Source organism: Ammospiza nelsoni, chromosome 7, assembly GCF_027579445.1.
Source record: "Ammospiza nelsoni isolate bAmmNel1 chromosome 7, bAmmNel1.pri, whole genome shotgun sequence".
Classification (NCBI taxonomy): domain Eukaryota; kingdom Metazoa; phylum Chordata; class Aves; order Passeriformes; family Passerellidae; genus Ammospiza; species Ammospiza nelsoni.
Genome location: NC_080639.1, coordinates 28617457 through 28640359, shown reverse-complemented (window position 1 = coordinate 28640359; position 22903 = coordinate 28617457). Strand labels below are relative to the sequence as shown.

Sequence of the window (22903 nt, the reverse complement as noted above, 5' to 3'; positions counted from 1 at the left end):
CATTAAGTCAGGAAATGAGCAAACACTGGCACAGGGCAAGAACAAATACTGTGAAAGCTGTTACATTGCCACAGGGCTCAGGAAGTTACACCCTCATTTTCTTCAGCTGTGAAAGGGGAATATTGCCATCTCCCCGTGTTAAAGTGACATAAGATACAAAGGATGAGGACAAACATGAAAGATTATGAGATGCACTTAAAATAGTCTGTCCACCTCTTGGGTCACGAAGGTAGCTCTCTTGTTTTACTTGGTGAAATTGCTTGAAGTTAAAAAAAAAATTTAAAAAAGCCTATGAAATCTGTTTGCAGCTTGACTTTGCAGTGTTTAGAAGTGTGTCACTGAACAACTACAGCCAAGGGGAGGAACTCCATTATTGTCCAGGACAGCTGAAGGATGAACAGAAATGCTGGTATTCCAGAACAGGTTCCCAGCAAGGGCAGCAAATAACAGCAGATGATCAGACAACAGGCAGAGGTACCAAGTGGCCATAATCAAAGAACAGCTTTTATTGGCCAAAATAACCAAGAAACCATTTTCTTCCAAAAAACAAAACCCCCTAACTCAGTGGTAAATCTTCACTAAGAAACCGAAACGCAAACAAACTCTGCATAAACTTGACCGTTCCCATTCATCCTCTGAAGTATTCCTCCTCCTAAGTCAGCTGTTCTCCTTCACCCTCCTGCACCACCAGAAGTAGGAGAATGGCAAAACTCAAAGTCATTAGAACAAACACATGGGGAGGCATGAGTCTGTCCATTTACACACATGAAAGAGGCTGTTGCTGTTTGCAAACATCTTACATACTTACCTGAAAGCAGTAACCTCCTCATTTCTGGAGACACACATTTTACTACACAAACTATAGTTTTGTGGTGTTTTTTTGTTTTTAATCCCAGGATACAGGTACAGTTGTGGCCTGTACAGGTTGTTACAACTCAGACACCACCTGCAGTTTGTCAGTTTACACTTCTCTATTCAGAAAACTTGGAAGCTAAAAAAACATAAAAATTGGTTACAGAGTTCTGAAGGCAAATCATAATTTTAAACTCTGCATTTACTCATGCCACTAAAACAAATACCAGACAGAGAAAGCAGGTACCTAAGAAAACCTTGCTCTCCCTGGTAACTGAAATGATGGTGGAAAGAAAAAAATATGAGACCAAGAGAGAGACAGAGATACTGGGGTGCAAGACACCAGTTCCAATAGAGGAATTCTCAGGAGTATTTTCACTAATTTCTCAATTACAGGGTGTACATAATGAGAAACCATTAAAAAAAGAGATCTGGTTCATAAACAGTTATGCAAATTTGTTCAACTTACATAAGTGAAAATTTAAGAAACAAAAAGAAAAAAAAAGCATCTTAAAAAAAAGTCAGTATTTACACACTGTTTCTTTAAAGATCCCATGTGTCTGCACTGAGCTGAGTGCTGTGCACACACCTCTGAGGGTGTGTGAGCAGAGAGAGCCACAGCACTTCCCTGACAGCAGGGAAGCAACACGACAGAACTAATGGGAGTTACTGACTACTATTGCTGCTGTGCAGAGAACAGCACCATGTGTTTGACGGAGGAATTCCACTGGAAACAGTCTCCTGTCCTAATCTAGACATGATTTTACAAAACATCTAACACCTGTACTACACCTTTTGTAAGAAAATAGAAAGCAGCTTTGAGCTGCAGTTCTTCTAAACTACTGCAGGAAGGTTTCTCTAGGTACTTCCTAAATTGGCAACCATCTGAGGTAATCGATGATGCTGTGCCAGGAGCAAACTTCACTTCTCCCCGCCTGCACCAACTGTCGCCTCCTTGTTGAGTCCTCTGATGGACAAGTCATAAACCACCTCCTCGATCTTCTTGACATCGTATTTCAGGCCATCGTAGCGCTTCCTCAGGGAGTCGTTCTTCAGGTTGAGGAGGCGGAAGCCAGAATCCAGCTCGTTGATAAAGGTTGAGATGCGGAGAGGGCGAGAATAGTCCCCAGCTGTGACACTGTTCACTGCCAGCCTGGCCTGCCAGAGACAGCAGAGAGCACAGCACCCACATCACATCACAGTCCCCACCAGTCACTGTACCAAACGAAGCACTTGTGGTCCTGGCAGTCAGATTATTTGTACTTAGAGCTACCTTTTTGTTGAGCATAGTTCTGGATTTTCAATCAAATCAAAATTTAAGTTTAAATCTTAGAAGTATCATCGAGGACCATGCAGAGAAGCATCTTGCCTCTGAACAAGTTCAGATCAAGGTATTGTGTATCATAACTGCCAAGAACAACTTGATAAAGCTAAAAAACACATTACTTCTGTTTTCAAGGTCAGTTTCAAACCAAACGCATGCATATCTCTTACCAGCTCACTGGCCAGAGTTAATACACCAGAAAGATAATCTTCAATGTCCAGGTGAAAGCCCCGTTCTCGATCAGCTTCAACTGAGACAAAAACAGAGCAGTGATGAGATGGTGCTGAACATGACCAAATCCAGCCACCTTAAATTGCATTTGTTTACTGGTGCTAATTTGAAATATCAAATTTATGAAATACTATTACAAAATAAAAGTCAGCCTTTTCCTGTATGTGATGTAATTAGAGCCACACTGTTCTTGATTCAGCATCTTGTACATCCTCAACTGTACATCCAACAGAGTAACTGGATTTACATCAATATACAGGATTTATTTTCCTTATTTTTTCCAAATCTTTTGCTCTGTGAAGATACAATTCTTTTATGGCAAAGAATTTAATCTGTTTTACACACTTTTTAAATACCAAAAGCAAGAAGTTAGAGAAACAAGCTCTCATCTTTGTGTTGTGCTTTTGGTACACTTACACACTTTGAATGAATGACCTTCATTGATGAAGAACTTATTAATGACTAAGTACTTTGGTTAACATTAGGTTTGCCAATTTCCGTCGACTTCTGAGAATTTGTTGTTTATATAATGAAATCAAATACCAGATAAAGTCTGGAACTGGTTTCTCAGGAAGAAATTAAGTTCTGCTATTTCCCTGTACCTCTGAAAACTACAATGTCTAAGGCCACAAGCTTTTTGTTATTGTTTTCTTTCTACAACATTAACTTACTCCCAAGTATTTCTGCAACAGCTTCTCGGGTCACTAATGTTTCTGACTCCAAGTAGACTACAAACGCTGCCAGGAACACCAGCCGCTGCAGCACAAACCTCCAGTGCTCATGAAACCTGCAAGAGAAACACCAGGGCCAGGTATAAATAATGAATGTTTATTACTGGAGCGTTAGGCAACACACACACATTTTCTGTGTGTTGTGTTTTCTGCCTTAACACATGCACTTTGCAGTATTTTTGGTTTATCAAAATGACACCAGCTAAAAGACATCTCCTTGGTACTCCAGAACTCCTCACCCAGGTTACCACACCAGACACTGACATTTGCTCACCCCTCTCACACACCTCCTCAGCTCCCACACTTTTCCAGGCTGTGCCGCCCACAGACAGCCAGAGCTTTCCCTCAGCAGATCTCAACTGACAAGATTCTTGTTCTTTGAAATGTTCTTGCCAGGCACTGTCCCCTTCGGCAGCAACGGAACACAAAGGTGACAACTTCATTTAGTGTCTGCAGAACCAAACAGCCATTTCATGACAGATTTAGAGCTCTGCTTCCAGGAACGCCCCAAACTGAACAACTTAACTGAAATTAATGGAGCAGCAAATGCCCTGCTCCCAGACACAAGGGCAGCTCCAACTTCTTAAGCTTTCCTTTTTCTTTTTAAAGAAAATTTCTAGAAAAATAATTCAATACTGAGTATTTTTGGTGAAAAGTTAAAGTGTTTGAGCAAAAGCATTTTTTATCTATGCTGATAAAAACCTCACACTTGTCTACCACGATTTGCTTTTCAAAGAGAAAGCATTCAGCCCATCAACCTTTACATCATTATTCCAAAGCAATGATACCAAATGCCAAGCAATTCCCATACATATCTGTGTCTGGTTGTGTGTGATCCTGCACACCTGTAATACTGATCAGCAGGAAACTTGGTCTTCAGGGACTCCATCTGTGTCCTCACTGTACCAAAGTGCTCACGAGCCTTCTGACACTTCTTTGGAACTGAAAAAGAAACAGCACAGCATTTGGGGAATGAATACACTCAGGAAAAGGGTATTTGACAGGCAGCAGAGGTTTGTAAACAGAGTTTCCCAGTGTAAACAGTGCTATTTACACTTCTTTCTTGCTCAAGATAGGCTACTGACACTTGGAATCAACCTGAGAAGTATTCCTGGTGGCACCATGAGCCACAGAGGTAAAGCAAAAAGACTCTGGAATTCCAGGCTGTCTGATCTGCTCTGGGCCTTGGTTTGGAACTTGAGCCAAGATGTCCCAGCAACAGCCAGATCCCAAGCAATGGAACAGCACTGCACACGGCAGCTGGCTCCAAAGGAAGCACACACCAAGAACTGCTGTCAGGCAACTCTCACAGGCAAAGGAAAAGAAACTTTTCTTTCTCTATAATAAAATATTATCCTATTTTTTTTTTTCTAATCCATCAGAATTTGGCTACATGAGGTGCAACATCCCTTCAGGAAACTGCATTTCCTGCTTTTTACGATGTATTTGCAGAGCCTGGGTTGCAGCTCTGCAGAGGAATGATCTCTTGTTCCCGCAGCAGCCACTGCCACCTCCCGTTCGCCGACAGAGTTACAGCCCCGCTACAGTGCCTGCAGTGCCGGCGGCCACAGCGTCCCTGCAGCCCTCACACAGCCGGGTCACAGCCCGAGGAAGGACAAAGATCAACCTGGCAGCCCTCCTGCATCTCCATGTGCAGAGGCCAGGACTATTCACAAAAGCTGCATCTGAAAGCCGGGATGGTTTTTAGCAAACAACACCCACGAGGAGTCACTCTAGTGTGATTATAAAACTTCTGTTAATAACACATAGTTTCTGTTTAGAAAATAAAAGAGAGGAGAATGACATGGAAAAAAGGAAAGTTTCAGGAAGCAGCATGTGGGAGTGCTCCATGTGGCAGCCAGGATGAAAGAGCTGTGTGAAGCTCACTGAGAGCTACAGGGCTGCCTCTGTCAGGTGAGCACCGTGTGGCTGGGGGAACAGTAGGGAACACATTCCCGTTTGGGCTCTGCAGAGGCACCTGTGACAAAGAGAAACAATCCTTACTGTAAAGGCTCAGACAATGTCCAGTGACACACACACAGCCCCAGATTCAAACCGATGCTTTGCAGCCTCAAGAGCAAGGACAGAGTTGTCTCTGGGGCTGTGTTGGCCCTGCCTGTCTCCAGCCACAGCCGATGCAGCACACGCTGCCCTGCCCAGCCCTCCCAGCAGCTCTCCAGCTCCAGCTGGGACAAGCACCAAGGAAGCCTCTGGGAGATGACATTTTAAAAGCCACTGGCTGGTATGGGAAGCTGTCCTCCATCAAACTCCCAACTATCCCATGGTTTTACTAACAGAGCTGAATTTGATGACAAATTCACAGGTCTGCTATCACAAGTTAACTCTTGACCTATAAGGCATTATTTTTGCAATAATTATAAGATGAGGCTTTGGGGTTTTTGCCTGATTGTTTATTTGTTTGTGGTTTATTGGTTTGATTTTTTTTGTTTGTTTGTTTTCCATTTTTTCGTTGGTTTTGTCCTTTTTTTTTCTTTAATTATTCCAAATCTCTTCTCAGACTCCTCAAGTTCCAGGACCAGCTCTCTCCAGGAATTAAAAATCAAGTGAAAATACACCGAGTTGAAGATGGGCCTCTACAACTACATACCTGAAGTTGTTCCCCACACAATGAACATGGATGTTCCCAGGTTAGAGAACTGAACCTGTGCAAAACACCACTCAGCAGCTCTGATTTCCAGCACTGCCATGTTTCCCAGCAGATGGAACCTGCACTTGCCTGCACAGCTCAAAGCTCAGGTGCTGCTCATTGCTGAGCACAGACCCTCTCTGAGGCCAGAGGAAGGCCAGGCCTCCAGCCCCAGCCCCAGCGTGCTGGGGAACCTCATCAGGCTGAAACAACCCATCAGCTCTGCAAGGGAGAAACACAGCACCCGGGGAGGCTGCTCCTGTTTCCCTTCAGTGCCTGCACAAATTCCTCTCAAGAGTTTCCAGCAAAGTCAGGATGGTTGCTTCTTCTCACAAGATATTAACTGACTGGAGAAAACCACCTCTTAATGCACATATTTAGGTTTATTCCAGTAGTGCCATCAGTAAGCTGAGAAATGAGGGGGCAGAAAGAGCAGATCTGACACCTGGGCATGCAGAGCTGCTCTCGTGGCCTGGAGGAAATGGGCTGGCCCAGAAACATTCTGTCCAACACCTGAGAAGCCTCGAACCAGGCTGATGACAACCCAAACCTCCAAAGCTGCAGAACAATTCCTGCTACCACTCAAGCAGACATCAAGGGCAGGTCCTGCTGTTTCAGCCCTTGCAAATTCTTTTTACATTTTGCCGCATTAAGCAGATTTTATACACACAGAGAGAATGTGTTTGTACAAACGAGATTGAAGTGTGTTCCCCTCACCCTACCCCATCCTGAATACCCCCTCAGTGCTCAGGAACACAGCTTTTTGCGGTGTGGGGTGAAGAGATGAGACTGATAAGAGGCCCAACAAGAGATGATAACACAATTTCTGCACAAATCACTTACAGAGCCAACTCAGCAGCCCAGGATGTGAATACCCGGAAAAGAACACACTGCTCTATACCGAGACAGAAAAGCACCATGCTAGGGAGGGAGAAAGCGACAGAACAGTGTCCATAACGCCGAACGGCAGCTTTACTGCTTGTCTGGCTTGAAACCTCGCAGCTGCGCTCTCCTCTCCCCAGCTGCCTCCGGGAAACCCACGCTGAAGGCCCCGGGAGAGACTGGACCCTGGAGAAGGGTCCCGGGACAGGGCACCCGCGTGCTCCCAGGGCCACTCCCGCCCCCGGCTGTTCTCCGCGGGACTCACTGTGCTGGAAGCCGGGCCCCTGGTGCACGCCCTGCAGCAGCGTCAGGATCTCCCGCGCCGTCTGCTCCAGCGCCTGCACCACCTTCCGGATCTCCTGCGGGCACAGCGCGCCGTCAGCCGAGCCACAGCCAGGGCACCACCCCGTCCCGTTCCCGGTCCCGCCCGCCCCGGCACCTCTCGGATGTCCTGGTCCTGGCCGAGCACTCCCTGCAGCGCCGCGAACATCTCGCTCACCGACATGGTGCCGCCGCTTCCCGCCCACGGGGCCTTCCGCGCCGCCGGCGCGCGCCTGCCCCGCCCCGCCTGCAGCGCCGCGCCGGGCTGCCCCGCGCACCGCCTGAGCGGCCCGAGCAGCCAGCAATGGCCGTGGGGGAGGCTGGGAGGGTGCCCAGAGAGTGCTGCTCGCCCCGGGGGTGCAGCTGGCCGCTCCCAGGGCGGGGGTTTGCCGCCCCGGGGTGTCGGTGTCCCAGGCCGCCCTCCCGGAGCGGCGGGGCCGGGCCCGGTGTGGCCGCGCGAGGGCCCGTCCGCCCCGTTGCCAGGAGACGGCGTCTGGCCGCGCGGCGCCGGCGCGAGGGCAGTGACGCATTTCCGGCGGCCGCGCGGAGGCAGCATGGCGGCGGGGGAGGCCATGGCGGCGGAGGTGCCCGCGGGTACCGCGGCCGTGAGGGCGGCGCCGCTCCTGGCGCTGGAGCCGCGGCTGCAGCGCCAGTTCCAGCAGAAGGTGCAGCGGGCCCGCACCAAGCGGACGGCCAAGGTGAGCGGGGCTGCCCGGCGGGGCGGGGGCGGCGCGGTGCGGTGAGTCCCGGCCCGGGCTGACGCGGTCTCTGTGCCCACAGGAGGAGCTGACGCCCGGCGTGGTGTTCGTGGGGCATCTCCCGCGGGGCCTGTGCGAGCCGCAGCTCCGCGAGTACTTCGGGCAGTTCGGCACGGTGACGCGGCTGCGGCTCTCCCGGAGCAAGAAGGTGAGCAGCGGTCCGTGTGGGGCCGTGATGGGGCCGAGCGCCCGGGGCCGGGCCGGCTCCGTGACCGCCGGGGCTCCCCCGTGCCCAGCGAGGGCCCTCGGAACGCGCAGAGCCCGCTGCGCCCTGAGGCCCTCGGGAGCCCCTCGTGGGAGCGGCAGGGCCCGGGGCTGTCCCCGACTGCCAGGCGGCGGCCGGGGCACGGCTCTTGCGGGCCTTTTTAACGTGAGTAAATTCACTCCAGTGGGAAATGCTGGCGTGCTCCAGTTCAGGGTACAACTGAAGTGCCACGATTCTATTTTAACTTACTTGCTGTGTTGGATAAAGCTAATTTTTTCTCACTTCTGGGTTTGGTGTCACATTTTAACATTACTGTATAAGCATGGAACAGTGGAACAGCAGCAATGCAGGGCAGCTTTGGGGTTTTTTTGGCAAGTAGATACTTGTGAGCAGTTTGTTTTGTGTGCAAATATGTATTTTACAAATAACATGATACCAATTTAGGACTAAATCTGTCTTTCAGGACTGAATTGCATTTCTCACAGTTTCAGTGACCTTTGTGAATTTAGCTGTCGTTAGCTGAGAATGGGCTATGACTTTAGAAGAATAAAATAATTTTAATAGAGCTCTTCAAGTACCAAAGCACTGTTTGATGTTTCTCCCTTGTCTCTCACAGACTGGAGCCAGCAAAGGCTATGCATTTATGGAGTTTGAGTCTGATGATGTGGCCAAGATTGTTGCAGACACAATGAACAACTACCTGTTCTCTGAGAGACTGCTGAAGTGTAAGTATAAGCTGAGTTTAAGTTCTCTAGCATGCAAAGGAAACTTGTGGTTATTTCATTTTTCTTTTTCAACTGTGCATAGAATTTTAGGGGTTTTTTAATGAAGTTTTGTCCCAGAAGTATTTTCTGTGGGGCTGAGCTTTTCATCATGTGTAAAGATTTTCATCATGTGTAAAGAGCATGCTCAGCAGGCTTTTGGTCACTAGTGCTGGTTTTACCTCTGGTCTGATGTTGCTCCTAGTGACTGTGTAACACGAAATCTCAGGACAGAGTTGGGTTTGCTGGAGAGATCATTCCTTTCACATGGACACTCTTTGGCATTTGCAACTGCTGCAGTTGTCTGTGAGGTTGGACAAAAGGAGGTTTTGAGTAAAAGATTGATTAAATCACTGAGTTTCTCAGTCATGGTAACAGTAGAACTTTCTTTGTAAAGGATTATAAGTTGATGTGTTGTTGTAAAACAATTTTGTGTGATCTTTCTGGATGAAACTGTTAAAGTGTTTTATCCATCCACCCACGTTGTCATTGCAAGAGTTCCACACTGCTGTCTCCTTATCACAAAAGTTCCATACCTTCTTGGTGTTTCTCGTGGGCAGCTCCTCAGAGCACTGACTCTTTCTTCTTCACAAAGCAGCCAGCTGACTCTAGCTCCCCTCTCACCCAACCACCCCACTCTTTTATAGCATCTTCTCATTGCTTACAGCTGTGGCCTGGTAAAATCAGGCCTGTTCCTAATCTTTGATAATTGGCCCAGCTGCGACTCCTCAGGGGTAAGATTACTTTCTACACTATCTTTATTTTCTTGTATTCTATCCCCCTGCACACCCACCCCCCCATTTCTGTGGCTGGCTGAGGGTGCAGCGTTGGTTTCTTTGTTCCTGACTCGCTGAGCAGCGCGGTGTTGTGGCTGTGAGCTGTGCTGTGTGAGTGCCCTCGGCAGGAAGGGGAGCCCAGCTGTAACCCGTGCGCTGTGCTTGCTGCAGGTCAGTTCGTGCCTCCTGAGAAGGTCCACGAGAGCCTGTTCCAGGGCTGTGACAGGATGTTTCGGCAGCCCTCGCAGCCGGCCGTGCGGCGCTACAACCGCGTGCGCTCCCTGCTGGAGAAGGCCCGGATGACGCAGCGCCTGCTGAGGAAGGAGAGGCTCTTACGGAAGAAGCTGGCTGAGAAGGGGCTGGACTATGACTTCCCAGGATTTGTAAGTTTGGCATTGTTTCAGTGAGTGTGTTAAGCAAGATGTGTTTCTAGAGTTGTGCTGAATGCATGGAAATCATGTGTTTTGTGTGGAACTGGCAAAAGAGCTGGAGCCCCAGGGAGGCTCACTTTTATTAGGAACTGTATGGAAGCCCCAGGAATTCAGTGTGGTGCTGTTGCTGGGCTGCACTCCATGTGCCTGCATGTTTACTTGTAGAGAAATAATAGGTAACAGCAAAGGGCAGACGTCCCTTTTGTTCTGTTGGTACAAGCAGTTGGATATTCTGTGGTTTAATACTGGAGTGCAGATCACCAAAGAGCAGAGGGGCTTTGGCAGAGTGGGGGTTTGGAGGCAGGTCCCAAAACCAGAACTTCTGTCCACAGCCCTTGCATGTTCCTCTGCAGAGTGCTTGGGTCAGGTACTTGAGTTGTGAGCAGTTAATGCTGTTTAACATGGAATGTTTTATAAATGCAGAGGAGCACATTTTCTTGTGTTGCTTTTGGTGTTTTTGTTCAAACCAGATCACCTCTGTATCAGTCAGTTTGTTTCTTTAAACCTATTTGCTGTAACAAAGGCTTTGTAGTTATGAAACAAATCTTATGAAGTGTTAAGTGACTGCATTTTCACACAAGTGTGTAGTGATCCACCTGATCTGTCTTTCTTCCTAGGCTGCACAGGCGCTTTCCAAAAAGAGGAAAAAAGTTAAAACATCCAAGAAAACAAATCTGAACATTTCTTTGAGCAGCCAGGTAAGACAGACCAGTCCTGGTGGTGTCCAGTACCACCATTCACATTGGGGCAGATGTTGGAAGTCTTCAGCTGGCACCTTAATACTGATTTCAACACACAAAAGCTTTAACATTGTTTGCCTGAGAGATGTTTGTGCCAGAAGTAGCTCCTTTGAGATGTTTTTATACTCTTGAACTGAGGATGGTGATAGAATCCTCGTGGTTCCTTCTCCTGTGAGATTGTTTAGTAGCAAAGGCTTCTGCTCAGCACGCTGTAACCAGCAGTGCCTGTCCCTCAGTGCTGTCTGCCTCTGCTGTCCAGCACTCCCTTGGTACTGCAGGGTGCTGGGGCACCTGTACACCCCTGCACCTGTGCTTTACCCTGGGATGACATGATTTCCTTGATGGAGTCCTTCTGTTGGACTGTGTTTCAGTGCCATCCTGTTTTGATAGAAAGGGAGTTAAATTGTTGATACAGTGCAGTGCTGTCTGTCCCCATTTCCATCTGTGTTGTCCCTCCTACCCCACACTCTCCAGGCACAGTAGTTAGTGGTTTGGAAACAAATGCCAGGTAAAAGTAGCAGTAGGATGAAAGGGAAGTTCAAGTCATCAGGACTGAGATTTGGGATATTGGCAGTCTAAAAAGTCTAAGACATTAACATTTCTCTTCTGTTTCATCATTGTTGTGAGTTGTGGTGTTGAGTGTTTGGGGATTTTTATTATTACTGGGTTTACTTGTGATAATTGGGGGATTTATTTGGGGTTTACTTGTGATAATTGGGTATGGCTTTTTGTGAGGCAGACAGGATAACTAATACATTCTGTCAACTGAGTTCTGAGGGCTTACTGAGATAACAAAGCTGGGATGTTTCAGCTCTGTTGTAAAATTGAATGTGGCATTTCTGTATGCCAGTCTCAAATATACTCCCTCAGCCCCCACCTCGTTGCCCTTATTATGTTCCACTTGACTTTCATGGTGCTTTGAGTCAGGAAATACAAAGTTTAGAAGGGAAATGTGCATAACAACATGTTAAAAAATGTGAGTTAATTTCCATTTGCCTTTCACATACACATACACATTCACCTTCTTTGAAGGTGACGCTTCTGTCCAAAGAAACAATGTCTACAAAAGTAGCTAGTTATAAAACGTAAACAGTTTTCTGAAGGAGAGCTGGACTGGTGTCTTGTGGTACCCCAGGGCAGGGACAGCTTTTTCTGGCAAATGGCTTTGCTGTGAATCCTGTTTTTGTGATCTCTTCAGGATCCTACTCCAGTGTGTACTCCAGCAGTGCTTGAGCGCCGGAAAGCTGCTCGGATGGATGATGACACAGAGGACGATGAAGTAACTCTCAGGCTTCCCTCTGCCAGCGGTAAGAACGCTGTGCAGAGACCAAAGAAGCAGCCAAGGCAAAGGCCAAGCCTGAAGAAACAGAAATAGACTTAAAATTGTTATGCCTGTAGCCATATTTTTCTCAACTTAAAAACCTTTGAGGTGGAGCTTCTGCTGGGTCTGCTGCCCTGGCTTGGTCCATCCTGCCTAGACTGTTTCAGGCTTTCCTAGGCAAGAACTCTGTTAACAAATCCTGTCCCTGTGGTTTAGCCATCAAGGGACATAGGAAGATATCCTTGACTTCGTGCTCACAAGTGCCCGTGCTGTGACACAGCTACAATAGTCCAGAATCTTCAGTTAATTTTATAACTCGTGTCTAGAGCTCACTGGAAAGAAAATGTGAGGCTGTCCATTCAGAGTTGGCTAATGCAAGCAACTGTGTCTTAAATTTATAATTAATGACAGGTTATTAAAGAAATTACCATTTTCCAACTTTCTTTGCTCTTGGTAATGGTTCTTCTGTTTAACTGAACGTCTGTGTTTTGTGAAAGTTCTCACATATTTGCACTGATGGAGGCTCTTGAGAAGATGCACCAATAATCAGAGCAGTCTGAGTTCTACTGGCAGTTCTGTTGTCCTTTGTCACTGCATTTTAGTTTCAGTGCTTGCATGAAACCAAGAGTGTCTTCTGCTCCAGGGGGTGATAAGCACATTGAAATATTGTAATAACCAGGAGTGCAAAGGCAGATTTTGTCAGCAGTAGTATGAGTTCAGAGAATTGAGTGTAGCTTTTTGTAATGCATTAAGATTCATTCTTGTTCCAACTAGCTTGTCATTGCAGATGGCAGGTATCCAGTCCTGCTTGAACAGGCAGTTTGTGCAGTTAGAATTTGATTTTGGTGCAGGTCTGAGATCTGTAGAAGACCCAGATTGGGTTCTGTGCACATACTTAGCCTTCATCTTTTGTTGTCTTAAACACTTTATTGTTGTTGGCTGCTGGTCAGGCTTGGCAGAAGATTTTAGAGGAAAGCCCAGGTGATAATAACCAGCTAGGTAGGTGGCTGGCACTAATTTCTTGGCTACTTTAGTTGAAGTCCTGGCAGAGAAAAATTAATCTAAACCTTGCTGATTGGCCTTGCTGATTGTGATCTATCTGGCCTGATCACTGGAATAATCGTGGGATCATAATGACATTGTCTAGGTGACTCAGATTAGATCATTCTCCTTTCTTGAGGATGCCACTTGGATGAGTCCATCTTCATATCAAATACTTGTCACCTTGGGCAGGCCAGGGGAATTCCTTCACCAGCCCAATGCTCATGGACTGTTCTTGCCTTTCAGTGGAAGTGTTGGTGTGAACATCTGCAGGCTTCCTTCCCTGTGCCTTGTTTGATGGGAAACAGGCAGTGCCTGCACCCCAAACCCCTGGGAAATACACACAGTTGAGGTTTGAGATACATGACTACCACAGTGGTTGGCAGAAATTGCTTGTCTGTATTTGATGTGCAGCTCTGAAAAACTTCTACCTTGACATCATACAGCAGAGAGCAGCAGAAAAGAAGCAAAATGCACCTGCCCAGAATAGACAGTTTTCTTTTTAAATCCATGTTTCTGACTTTGTGCTGGGCACATGAAGATGGCTGTTGAGTCAGGATGAGGCAGAAATGTGGCTCGTTCCTCCTGCTGGGAGCCGAATGTGCTGACACCGGGGGGCAGCACGGCGCAGCTGTGTGGCCATGCCGCAGCACAGGGCTTGCTGGGGAGCCACGCGTTTGTGAGGAAAGCCTCTCCCCTCTGCGGGCACCGAGTGCCTGCGCTGCTGGGAGTCACGTCTCTAACACGCCTTGAGAATACATGAGAAACCTGACACTGATCTGAACCAAAAATGCCCATTTCTGTGGTGCTGCCTCAAGTGCTCCTTCCTAGGTTCTGAGTTAAAGTTGCTCTTTAGAAAACTTTGTTTATCCAAAGTAACTTCTCTGGTGCAGTTCCACATTCCCCAAAGCCTGAGCATCTCCATTCCTGTGCTTCCCATTCCAGTGCCTTGGCCTGCATTTTGAACATGGAGTTGCTTTCTTCCCACTCTGTTTCTGTTGCTGTGCTCATCTCTGTGCCCAGTGTTCTGCCCCTGCCTGTGTCCATTTGCTGCTTTCTTCCATGTTTGACTCAGCTTCTCATGCTGCTTGCAGTGCCAGGGCTGTCCTGTCTGGCTGCAGGAGCTCCTGCATGTCCCCTGCATGAGGGACTTTGGCTTCTGGAGGTCTTTTGGAAAGGTTTGTGCCTTTAAGCTGAACTCCTGGCTGCTGCTGTTTCTCAAGAGTCACATAGCAGTGTGAGCCTCGATGGGAAGACGTTCAAGAAAACTGCTCACAATAAGGGTTGCTTCCTGCTGTAATTTTCCTTTCCCTTCCTTTTGTTTGTTCATCTTCCTTCAATTGAGATCAGCTTAGATGGCAACTCGGAGCAGCAAGGAAGCAAAATTCTGTGTTGTTTGAGGAAAGCACAACAATACTCAGGCTACAGCAAGGGGCTCTCGGCAGAAGGCAGCTTTTCTTGGTGATAGCTTCTGTTTTTAGGCTGCCTGTGTTATTAATACCCTGCTGTCCAGGGAGATGTACGTAAGCAGAAATTCAGACACCTGATACTTGCCAAACATAGTTTCCGTAGCAAGTGGACAGATGTGCTGTGTCATGAGTTATGCCCCAGTCCCTGCACTGATTTTTATTTCTCATTTCTCCGGTAATTTGTTTGTTCATCTTGGACAAACACAAACCTCCTGGCCACTGATTTTAGGGCAGGCTCCAAGTTGTTTTTACTGGGATGCTGGGAGTATTGGGGCTGTGGTTTCAAGGCATGACTTGCAAGTGCTCTGCCTTTCAGGTATGAGTGACTTTGTGGAGCTGTTTTGCTGAACACTCATGTATGTATTACTCTTGGCAAGCTTGAGAAACTTAGGTGCTAGCCAAGCCTGCTAATTTACACTCATTTATTACAATTTCTCTGTTTTGGAGGAGGGAGCAGGGTGTAAGAGTGTTCACCATTTCCTGGCACTGGAAGTAAAAGAATACTGGAAGTAAAAGAAGAATGGGAGTAGGGAGGGTGAAAAAGCAGAATTGGCTGCAAGACAGAGGGGATAAAGGAATGATGAATACAATGCTCACCTCTCAAGACAAAGATACTGGTGAATGTTGCAGGGTTCGAGTGCTCAAAATTAAAGATGCAGTTTTATGTTTCCCTAATACTAATTTTGCCTGTTGGATGTGCTGTGGGGTGCCCAGGCTGCATAAGGAGTGTGCTGCCATCACAGTCCAAGTGCTGGTACTTGCTCATGAGCCAGCTGAAGGAGAAGAGCAGGCTGGGCAAGTGGCACCAAGCCTGTTTGCTTGCATACCTGGCTTTGGAAATGGCTGCAGCCCTGGGGAGCAAAGTTAAAACCTGTCTGCAAATGGCTCATGGTGCAAGGGAGGACTTAGGCATGGCTCTGAGGGGTGACGTGCTCTCCTCTCCAACCAACCAGTGAGGCAGAGGGGAGCTCCAACAAATTCCTGTGCTGAGTGCTGGGGAGCTTGGCTCTCACTTTGCAGTGTGATGCAGCCAGCTGGGGTGGGCTGTGCTGTGTGAGGTGCTGTGCACATCCCTGCCCTGGGCAGGGTGCTGCAGGTGAAAGCTGGGTGAGCAGGTAACAGGAGTACAGGGAGTGTGATCTCCATTACATGTTTTCCAGGAATATGTACAAATCCTCTTGGACCAGACTTCTTCATTGCCCAAGATGCTGTTCAAACACATCCTTTTCTCCTGACTTTTCCATCTAACTCCCAGATTCTTGAAATGTCTAACTCTAGGCAGCAATAATCTGCACTTCTTAGCCAGAGATGTGCTGGGGACCAGCCCAGGGTGCTGCTGGAACGGTGGGGAGGCCATTCTGTGTGTCAGGCTGCTGCTGGCACTGCTATTGCAGCACATCCCTCCCTGCCCAAGGGCAGCAGCTGTCAGAGCAAGCTGAGGAAATGGTTAATGTGTGAGGGAGAATTCCTGAAGTGAAACGTTTTCTTCCATGCAGGGTGCAACAAGGCCTCTCATCACTTCTGACACCCTGCATTAATTAAACATATGGCAGGAACAGAGATCTTGGCTGAACTGGGAAGCTTGGAGTAGTTACACACCTGTGTGCCTGTGGCCAGTAACCATGTGGTTCTCCTGTGCTGGGAAAGGAAAAGCTGCAGAGAAGCTCCTACACGAGGTTTGCCTCTGATCAGGGAAGGAAATCCTGGTTTATGATAGTCCTCATAAGCAGTGTTGTTGAAGAGAGGCAGAACTGTGAGGACTAACTCTGCAGGACTTGGAGACAGTGAGGTGGGGCCTGCAGGGAGCCACAGGCACTGGGGTCGCTTCCTTTCCCTGTCTGTCCATTTGATCCTTCACATGGAGAATGGGGCTTGCCCTGGATTTGAAACTTGTTGTTTTAAAGAACAGGAAGGGAAGAAGCAAATCTAATTTTTGTGATAGTGATTTTGGAAAGCCCTGTTCTTTTCTGTGTGTTTTTCCAGTACTGGTCGAGAGGAGCCTTGGTGAGCAGGTGCAGATGTGGAAATTGGGCTGCTTGCTCTGCAGTGAGGCATTGCTGCCAGTTTCCCACAAGGGCTTGCACAAACTTCCAGTTTGCTTGTGTATTGTTTTTTTTTAAACAAGCAGGGAAGTAGAGTTACTTCTGTCAGGGTGGCTGAGAGCATTGCAGCATTTGGAGGCTGAAGGCAGGATTTGCCTCTCTGCTGTGTTTGCTCAGTTACTGTTTCTCACACAAGGAGCCCTGCAGTGAGAAGTGAGCAGGGTCTGTGCCAGCTGTGCAGCAGCAGCAGCAAAGCTGCTTTGTCACCTGCACTATTTTTATTTCTGTTGATGTGAGAGCTGGAAGGGCTCTGGTGTGATTTTCAGGTGCTGGGCTGCATTTGCAGGTCTGCCTGTTGGAAGGGGGTTGGGTCCATCTACCCAGAGGTGATGGCAGAGGGAATGTAAGACAAATCCATAAAGTTTTCCTTCAGCTATCCCACACAAAGACATGCTGTATGTGGTTTATTAACAGGGCAGTGCTAAAAGTATATTCTATTGAACTGTATCCTTAAAAACAAATTCCAGGTGGGAACTGCTGGAGCTTTGTGGCTGGTCTGGCAGGAGCTATGCAAGTGCAAAGGACTAGCTCCAGAGGCAGTATGGATTCTCCTAAGGCAAATGTGTCTGTTGGTGTTATGTCAGTGCAGCTCCATCAGATGAGTCACAGCCTAAGTTTTTATCCTGAGAACTACTACCTCATCTTTTTTCCCCCATCAGCTCATAATTTTACAAGATTAAATCCTGCCTGTTAATATACAGTACAGAATCAACCAGTTGGTTGTTAAGACTCATTTGGAGTTAGTGATTTGGACACTTGGGATTGGGTGGGCTGCCAGTGTATGTTTGCTGTGTTGCCATTCAATGTCATCCTTCCCATTGCATTCTGTAAGAGCTTCCATTAATTTCAGTAGAAATCTGCATTTGGGGTGAAGGGTGACCTAATCTTTAAAAAGGATCTTAATCCACTTAGCCTCTATTGCAAAGCTCAGCATTTTTTCCTTGTCAGGAGCAGACTGCATTCCTAACCTTGATGTGTCACTTTCCAGTTGGCTTAATATTTGAGTGAGGATAAAAGGAAATGTTTTTCAAATACTGAAAGAACCCATGCTGGTAAGGTATGTGCACATGCAATGTGCAAGTATAAAAAAAAAAGGAGATATGAGCATGATTGTGTTTGGATGGTGGAAAAAAGATAAATAGTATCAGCAGATGACTACAGAGAACAAGCACAGGAAGAGGTAAATCCATTAGAATCAGTGTAACTGGGAAACAATGAGAGAGGCGGAAATGGGGATAAAATCTCATTTAATGTAAATTTAAGTGCAAGACAAAATAGAACTCCTGTAAGTTTGACCTGTAAATGTCTCTTCCCAGAGGCCTGAGGGCAGCCAGGAAAAATACAGTCTCTGATGCAAATACAAGACCTGGTGCCCACGCCTTGGTAAGGCCAGAGCTGATCTTCCAGGCTACAGCATTAAATGTAGCACAGCTCAGAAAGCATGGAAAACTGTTGCCAGTAGCCTGTGTTCAGTTTTGGGGGTTTCAGCTCAGGCTCTGGTCACAAAACAAAGAACACCACAATTAACACTAATTGGTACCTTCCTTGATGTTTGGTCAGGCAGAATGAGCCATTCCCTGCCTTCCTGGAGGCAGTCACTCCAGGTCAGGACAAGAAGCCTGTGGGGATGTTGCATGGCTCACAAGACCTTCCTGCCAACGGGAAATCTCGAATCCAACCCAATTCACACTGCCTGAGGACTACCTGCTTTGTGCAGGATGTTTCTCCTTGGGTGGCCAAATGTCTGCAAGGAGTGAGCACACGTAGACGAGCCAGTGTGCACTCCATGGGCCTTGAAGCCATTTGCTCGTTTCCCTTTAATCAAAACCTTCTGCTCTTGTGTTTTCTTTTCTGTTTGGTGACTGAAGCGAAGCTTCATGTGCCTTCACGTGGGAGTTAAGTGGGTCAGTGGGATGCTTTGTTCGTGGCAGGTCTCACGTGGAAAAAGTCCGATGCAAAACACTGAGGCTTGGCAGGAAAGTGCCAATTAAAGATAGCGGTGCGGGAGCACATTGTGTGAGCTGAAAATGCTCAAATCTGGGGCTGTGACAACTGCCATGTGCAAAGGGAAGAACGAGGAATTGTTAAATTTCACGTTGATCTGAAGTACTTGTGCTTTCCCTGTCTCAAGTGTTGTTCTCATGCAGCATGGACGAGGAGTTTATTCCATTTCCCAGGTAAGTGAGGGGTAGAAGAGGTGAGTCACACCTCCAGCACAGGGGACCTGTGCTAGAGTAGGAGTCACAGCACTCAGAAGTTGGGTGCTTGGATTTCACCTCATGTTGGCCTAAGCAGTCCAGCCTTCTCCTCAGCATGGCACAAGGCTGTGCAGGAGATGTAAGTGCCAGGAGATGGCAAAGGGAGAAGTCCATTGCTACATGGAGTCAAGTGAAGCTGTTCTCCCCCTTAGCCATGCAAGCAGTCAAGTTGGGACAGCACATAAAGGAAATGTGGCTGAGTCTGCATAGCACTGTGCTCAGCTCTAGGAAAGCAACCCAAGGACAGCCAGGCTTTCACACTGTTGTCCTCTGCTGTTATGGGCAGCTACATCATCATACTGTCATTCATAAATAAAAACATTTCTCCCTGAAGCACCAGGCTCTCAGGTTCCTGAGCAGATGTTGTGCAAAAAAGCCCTGAAGGAAAGGGGAAGAGCAGGTCATTCAGGTATAGTCAGTGTTTCTGCTGAAAAGTCCATCCATCTGCTTCCCACTAGTTCTGATGATGTGTTTTTATTTGAAAGAGCAGTGTCTGTAATTGAAAGCTAGAATATCCTTACATTTCTTTATTTTAGAAAGCTTTCTGACTTTGTTTTGCCCTTACTTAAAGCTTTTTGTGCCCTTGCTGCAGATGTCCATAAGTTCATCTCTTTCTTCACCTTGCAGATGGGCTGTGCTTTGTTTTGCACGTGTATAAGCACACAGCTCCTTGTGTCCAACCAGACCTTTCTCACCAAGCAGGGAACAGTGTACTTTGCAGTGATCCGATTAGGGAGCTGCCTGCACCTTCACTGGGAGCAGTATCCTCTCAGGAGACTTTTCTGCTGCACTGGCCTCTTTGTTTTGGAGACAGGTAGGTAAATGAAGATCTTTGAGAAATGAGAGCATAGTAAAAAGTACCTTTTTAGGTATGTTGTGGATAGGGGAACTGCCAAATGCCTGCTGCTGAGCCACTGGTAGTGAAGGCCTGGTCAAGCACTCTCATGTGATGGCAGCAGCTCCTCCAGTGGTGACTTCCATTTCCTTCATTTGGAGAGTCCTCTCTGCAGCCCAGGATGAATCCCCAAGGGCTCCTTAGCAATAGCACAGTTGCTACCTAACCATAACTTTGGAGAAGCTGAGGTGTCCCTGCAGACTGGACTCCATGCAGAAGCTTGGATCTGGTTGCCCTTGGGGTATCCTGCAGTGCCTTCACGGTGTTTCCATTGGGAACTGTCGCAGGCAATGGATGTGCAGCTTGTCACAGGTGTGCCAGAACTAATGCAGAGTGATGGCCCTGGGAAAGCTGATGGATTGTGCCATGGAATCGAAAGCAGAATTAAAGAATATTGAGAATACTGTTAAGAAACCTAAAGGCCAAGAATCAGAAGAATGCTTTCACCTCCTACTTTTAAAAAGTTGGAAGAAAACCTGCAGGTTACAATGTATTTTTGACTTCTTTTCCTAATGAAAACAAGGCTTATGTGACCAGGCTGTCTGTCTGCTTCTATTCAGCTGTCAGGCTAACCCCCTCCTTTTCCCTTCTCAGTGTTTGGGGGGGAGGAAACAATCTCAAGTTTCATGAGAATAGAAGAGAGAAATAATCATTGCCAGCCTCAGGGGAAGGCAGGAGGGAGCTCGGGCGTGGTTGATCCCTTGTGATGGAGGGCTGCCCTCCCATCTGCACGGGGATACAGCCCTGGACTAACCCCACCGTGTCCCCTTGGAGGGGAGTGGCACAGGACACAAAGGAAGGTAGGGCTGCTGAGAGAGCAGGGTGGATTAGAGGGACAAAGAACACAGACCTGTGAGGAACCAGGCATCATTAGTGCTGCTGCTCATGGAACAATGTCTTGAATATAGGCATAAACTGTTCTGAAAGTCTCTGCAGGGAGCAAGGAAACAGTCATGTAGCAACAGGAAAAAAAAATCCAAATATTAGAGCTGATTATGTGACAAATTCATTTCTGTGCGGACTTTAGCTACTTTAAAATAAAAATGTGAAGAAAATGCATAAAGACCATGTCCACAATCTGTCAGTTCTACAAGGAAGCTTCTAGGTTTTATGCAGTTGTTGTCCCCCAAAGTCTTGCAACAAAAGAGAGAATAAAAGTCATATTTTATGTGCAAGTTTTACCTAGGAGAGGAGAAAAAAATACTTTAACCTATGTCAGTTGCCTTTCTCAGCATTTCTTTACAAAGCTTTAGCCTGCCAAACAGTGAATGTAGAATCACCAGAAGAAAGAATCTGTGAAAAAAGGGCAACCATACAATTATATCAGAAGGCAGTTTTGGGCGATTTCCAAAGTAAATGCCTCTTCATTGTAATACTGAAGAGAATAAATTCGCAGCAAATGTGTGAAATGCAATAATAAATGTGTGATACAAAGCTAATGATTTCTTACTAAAACTAAACAAAATATTGCTTATCATAATTCACCTAACTTACTACAATTCTGTTTTTATCTCATTTTCTCACTCAAAATGAGCAAGGTGTTTTGTGAAAGTATTTTAGGAACAGAGCAGGAACTATTTAGACTCTGAGAGAACTTTGCCTGTAGTTCTAGCAGATCCAGATGAAGTGGAATTATTGGTCCTTTGTTAATGGACCCATGATCTCTGGCCTCAGCTGCTGTTGGGGACTGCATAACAGGAGAAGGGCAAAACTCTGGAGGAGTCCTGTTTGCAGAGCTGCCCAGCCAGGGAGGGGAAACACTCGGAGTTCTCTGCTGTGGGTAGTGCTTAGCCAGTTAGGGCTCTCAGGAGATTAGCTACTGCCCGGGGGTGAGAACCATGGTAATTTCTAAAGCTGGTTTGTAATCACCTGGTTTCAGTTCACTCAGACCTGGCATCCTTTTAAGCACTAATATCCCCAGCTTTCCCTTGACATCTGTGCAGCCTGTTCCAGACTATGCTCAGCCTGTGCCGATGGCTTCACCCAGAGCAGCAGGTAGGTATTGCTCTGCAACCTGATGGCAAAAAAGAACAAGCTGGAAAATCTTGGATTATTTGGAGGGAGCTTACCAAAAGTCCCTGCTGTGGCAGAGCTGTGAGCCGAGGAGAAGGGCATTATTATTTCACGAAGTTATGAATGAAAATTGATCCTTTGTTTCACGTGCTGCTCTCCCACGTTTCGATGGCTCAGACTCGGTGCTCATTGGGAGCTGCAGTGTTATGGAGGTCAGCTGCTTTCTGCAGCACTGAGGATGAGGAGAGTGCTGGTTTGAGGGGACGTGGAGGTTCATTCCCCACAACCAACGGGAGAACAGCAGTCATGAGCCCAGGGAACAAGATGGCCAAATACACGTTGGTAAAGAGCTTCTGCACAGGGCATTTATTTCCCATTCTCACCTCAGTTATAGAGTGGGTGTACTGCAATTTTTTCCATGAAGGAGAAAGAAGTTTTTTTCCAAGAAAGAGAAAGGTTGCTTTTAAATGCAGCTTTTAAACTAAGGCTGCAAAAACCAGACACGGAGTGGGTCTAGTGGGAGGACAAAGATCATTAAGAGACTAGAGCATCTCTGGTATCAGTGAAGGCTGAGAGGATTGGGGCTGTTCAGCCTTGAGATGACAGAGTGGACTTCATCCATGTGTATAAATATCTAAAGGGGGATGTCAAGAGGATGGATCCAGGCTCTGCTCCGTGGTGCCCGGCAACAGAAGAGGCAACAGGCAGAAACTGATGCACAGGAATTTCTGCCTGAACATCAGGAAGAACTTTAGTGTGCAGTGACCGCGCGCTCTGGACTGGAACAGCTCATCCAGAGACAGTGCGGAGTTTCTCTCACTCCAGCGCTGCCATGGCACAATGCCGTGCCCTGTGCTGTGGGACGGCCCTGCCGGAGCAGGGATGTCGGCCCGGGTGTCCCGCTGCGGTCGGTGCGTCCGGGCTGCGGTCCCGGTGTTTCTGCGGCTCCTCCCGAAGGCGGGCAGCGCGCTCAGGGCCCGCGGCGGCGCTGAGCCCTCACGCTCCGCGAGCAGCCTGCGGGGCTCCTCTCAAAGCGTTCCGGCCTGTCCCCGGTCGGAGCAGCAGCCGGGGGCGCGGCAGGTTTGGTTTGATTGGAGGCCGGTCAGCGGAGGCCGTGACATTCCCGGGAACGCGAGTGGCATTCC

The 22903-nt window shown here is 47.5% G+C and overlaps 2 protein-coding genes across 2 annotated transcripts; one reads left to right on the top strand and one right to left on the bottom strand.

Annotated features, from left to right (window-relative positions):
* Window positions 1–482: 482 nt before the first annotated feature.
* Window positions 483–7200, bottom strand: TSN (translin). Its single transcript, XM_059476396.1, has 6 exons — window positions 7107–7200; window positions 6933–7026; window positions 3984–4080; window positions 3079–3194; window positions 2347–2426; window positions 483–2010 (listed from the first exon to the last, which is right to left on the bottom strand). The coding sequence occupies exons 1-6, from the start codon at window positions 7170–7172 to the stop codon at window positions 1774–1776; spliced, it is 690 nt and encodes a 229-aa protein (XP_059332379.1). The 5' UTR covers window positions 7173–7200; the 3' UTR covers window positions 483–1773.
* A 331-nt stretch (window positions 7201–7531) lies between these two features.
* On the top strand, window positions 7532–12418 carry NIFK (nucleolar protein interacting with the FHA domain of MKI67). The gene is given in 7 exon segments (XM_059475867.1): window positions 7532–7686; window positions 7769–7894; window positions 8568–8676; window positions 9660–9871; window positions 10537–10617; window positions 11858–12002; window positions 12005–12418. Coding segments are annotated over 7 exon segments (870 nt in total). The 5' UTR covers window positions 7532–7542; the 3' UTR covers window positions 12058–12418.
* Window positions 12419–22903: the final 10485 nt, after the last annotated feature.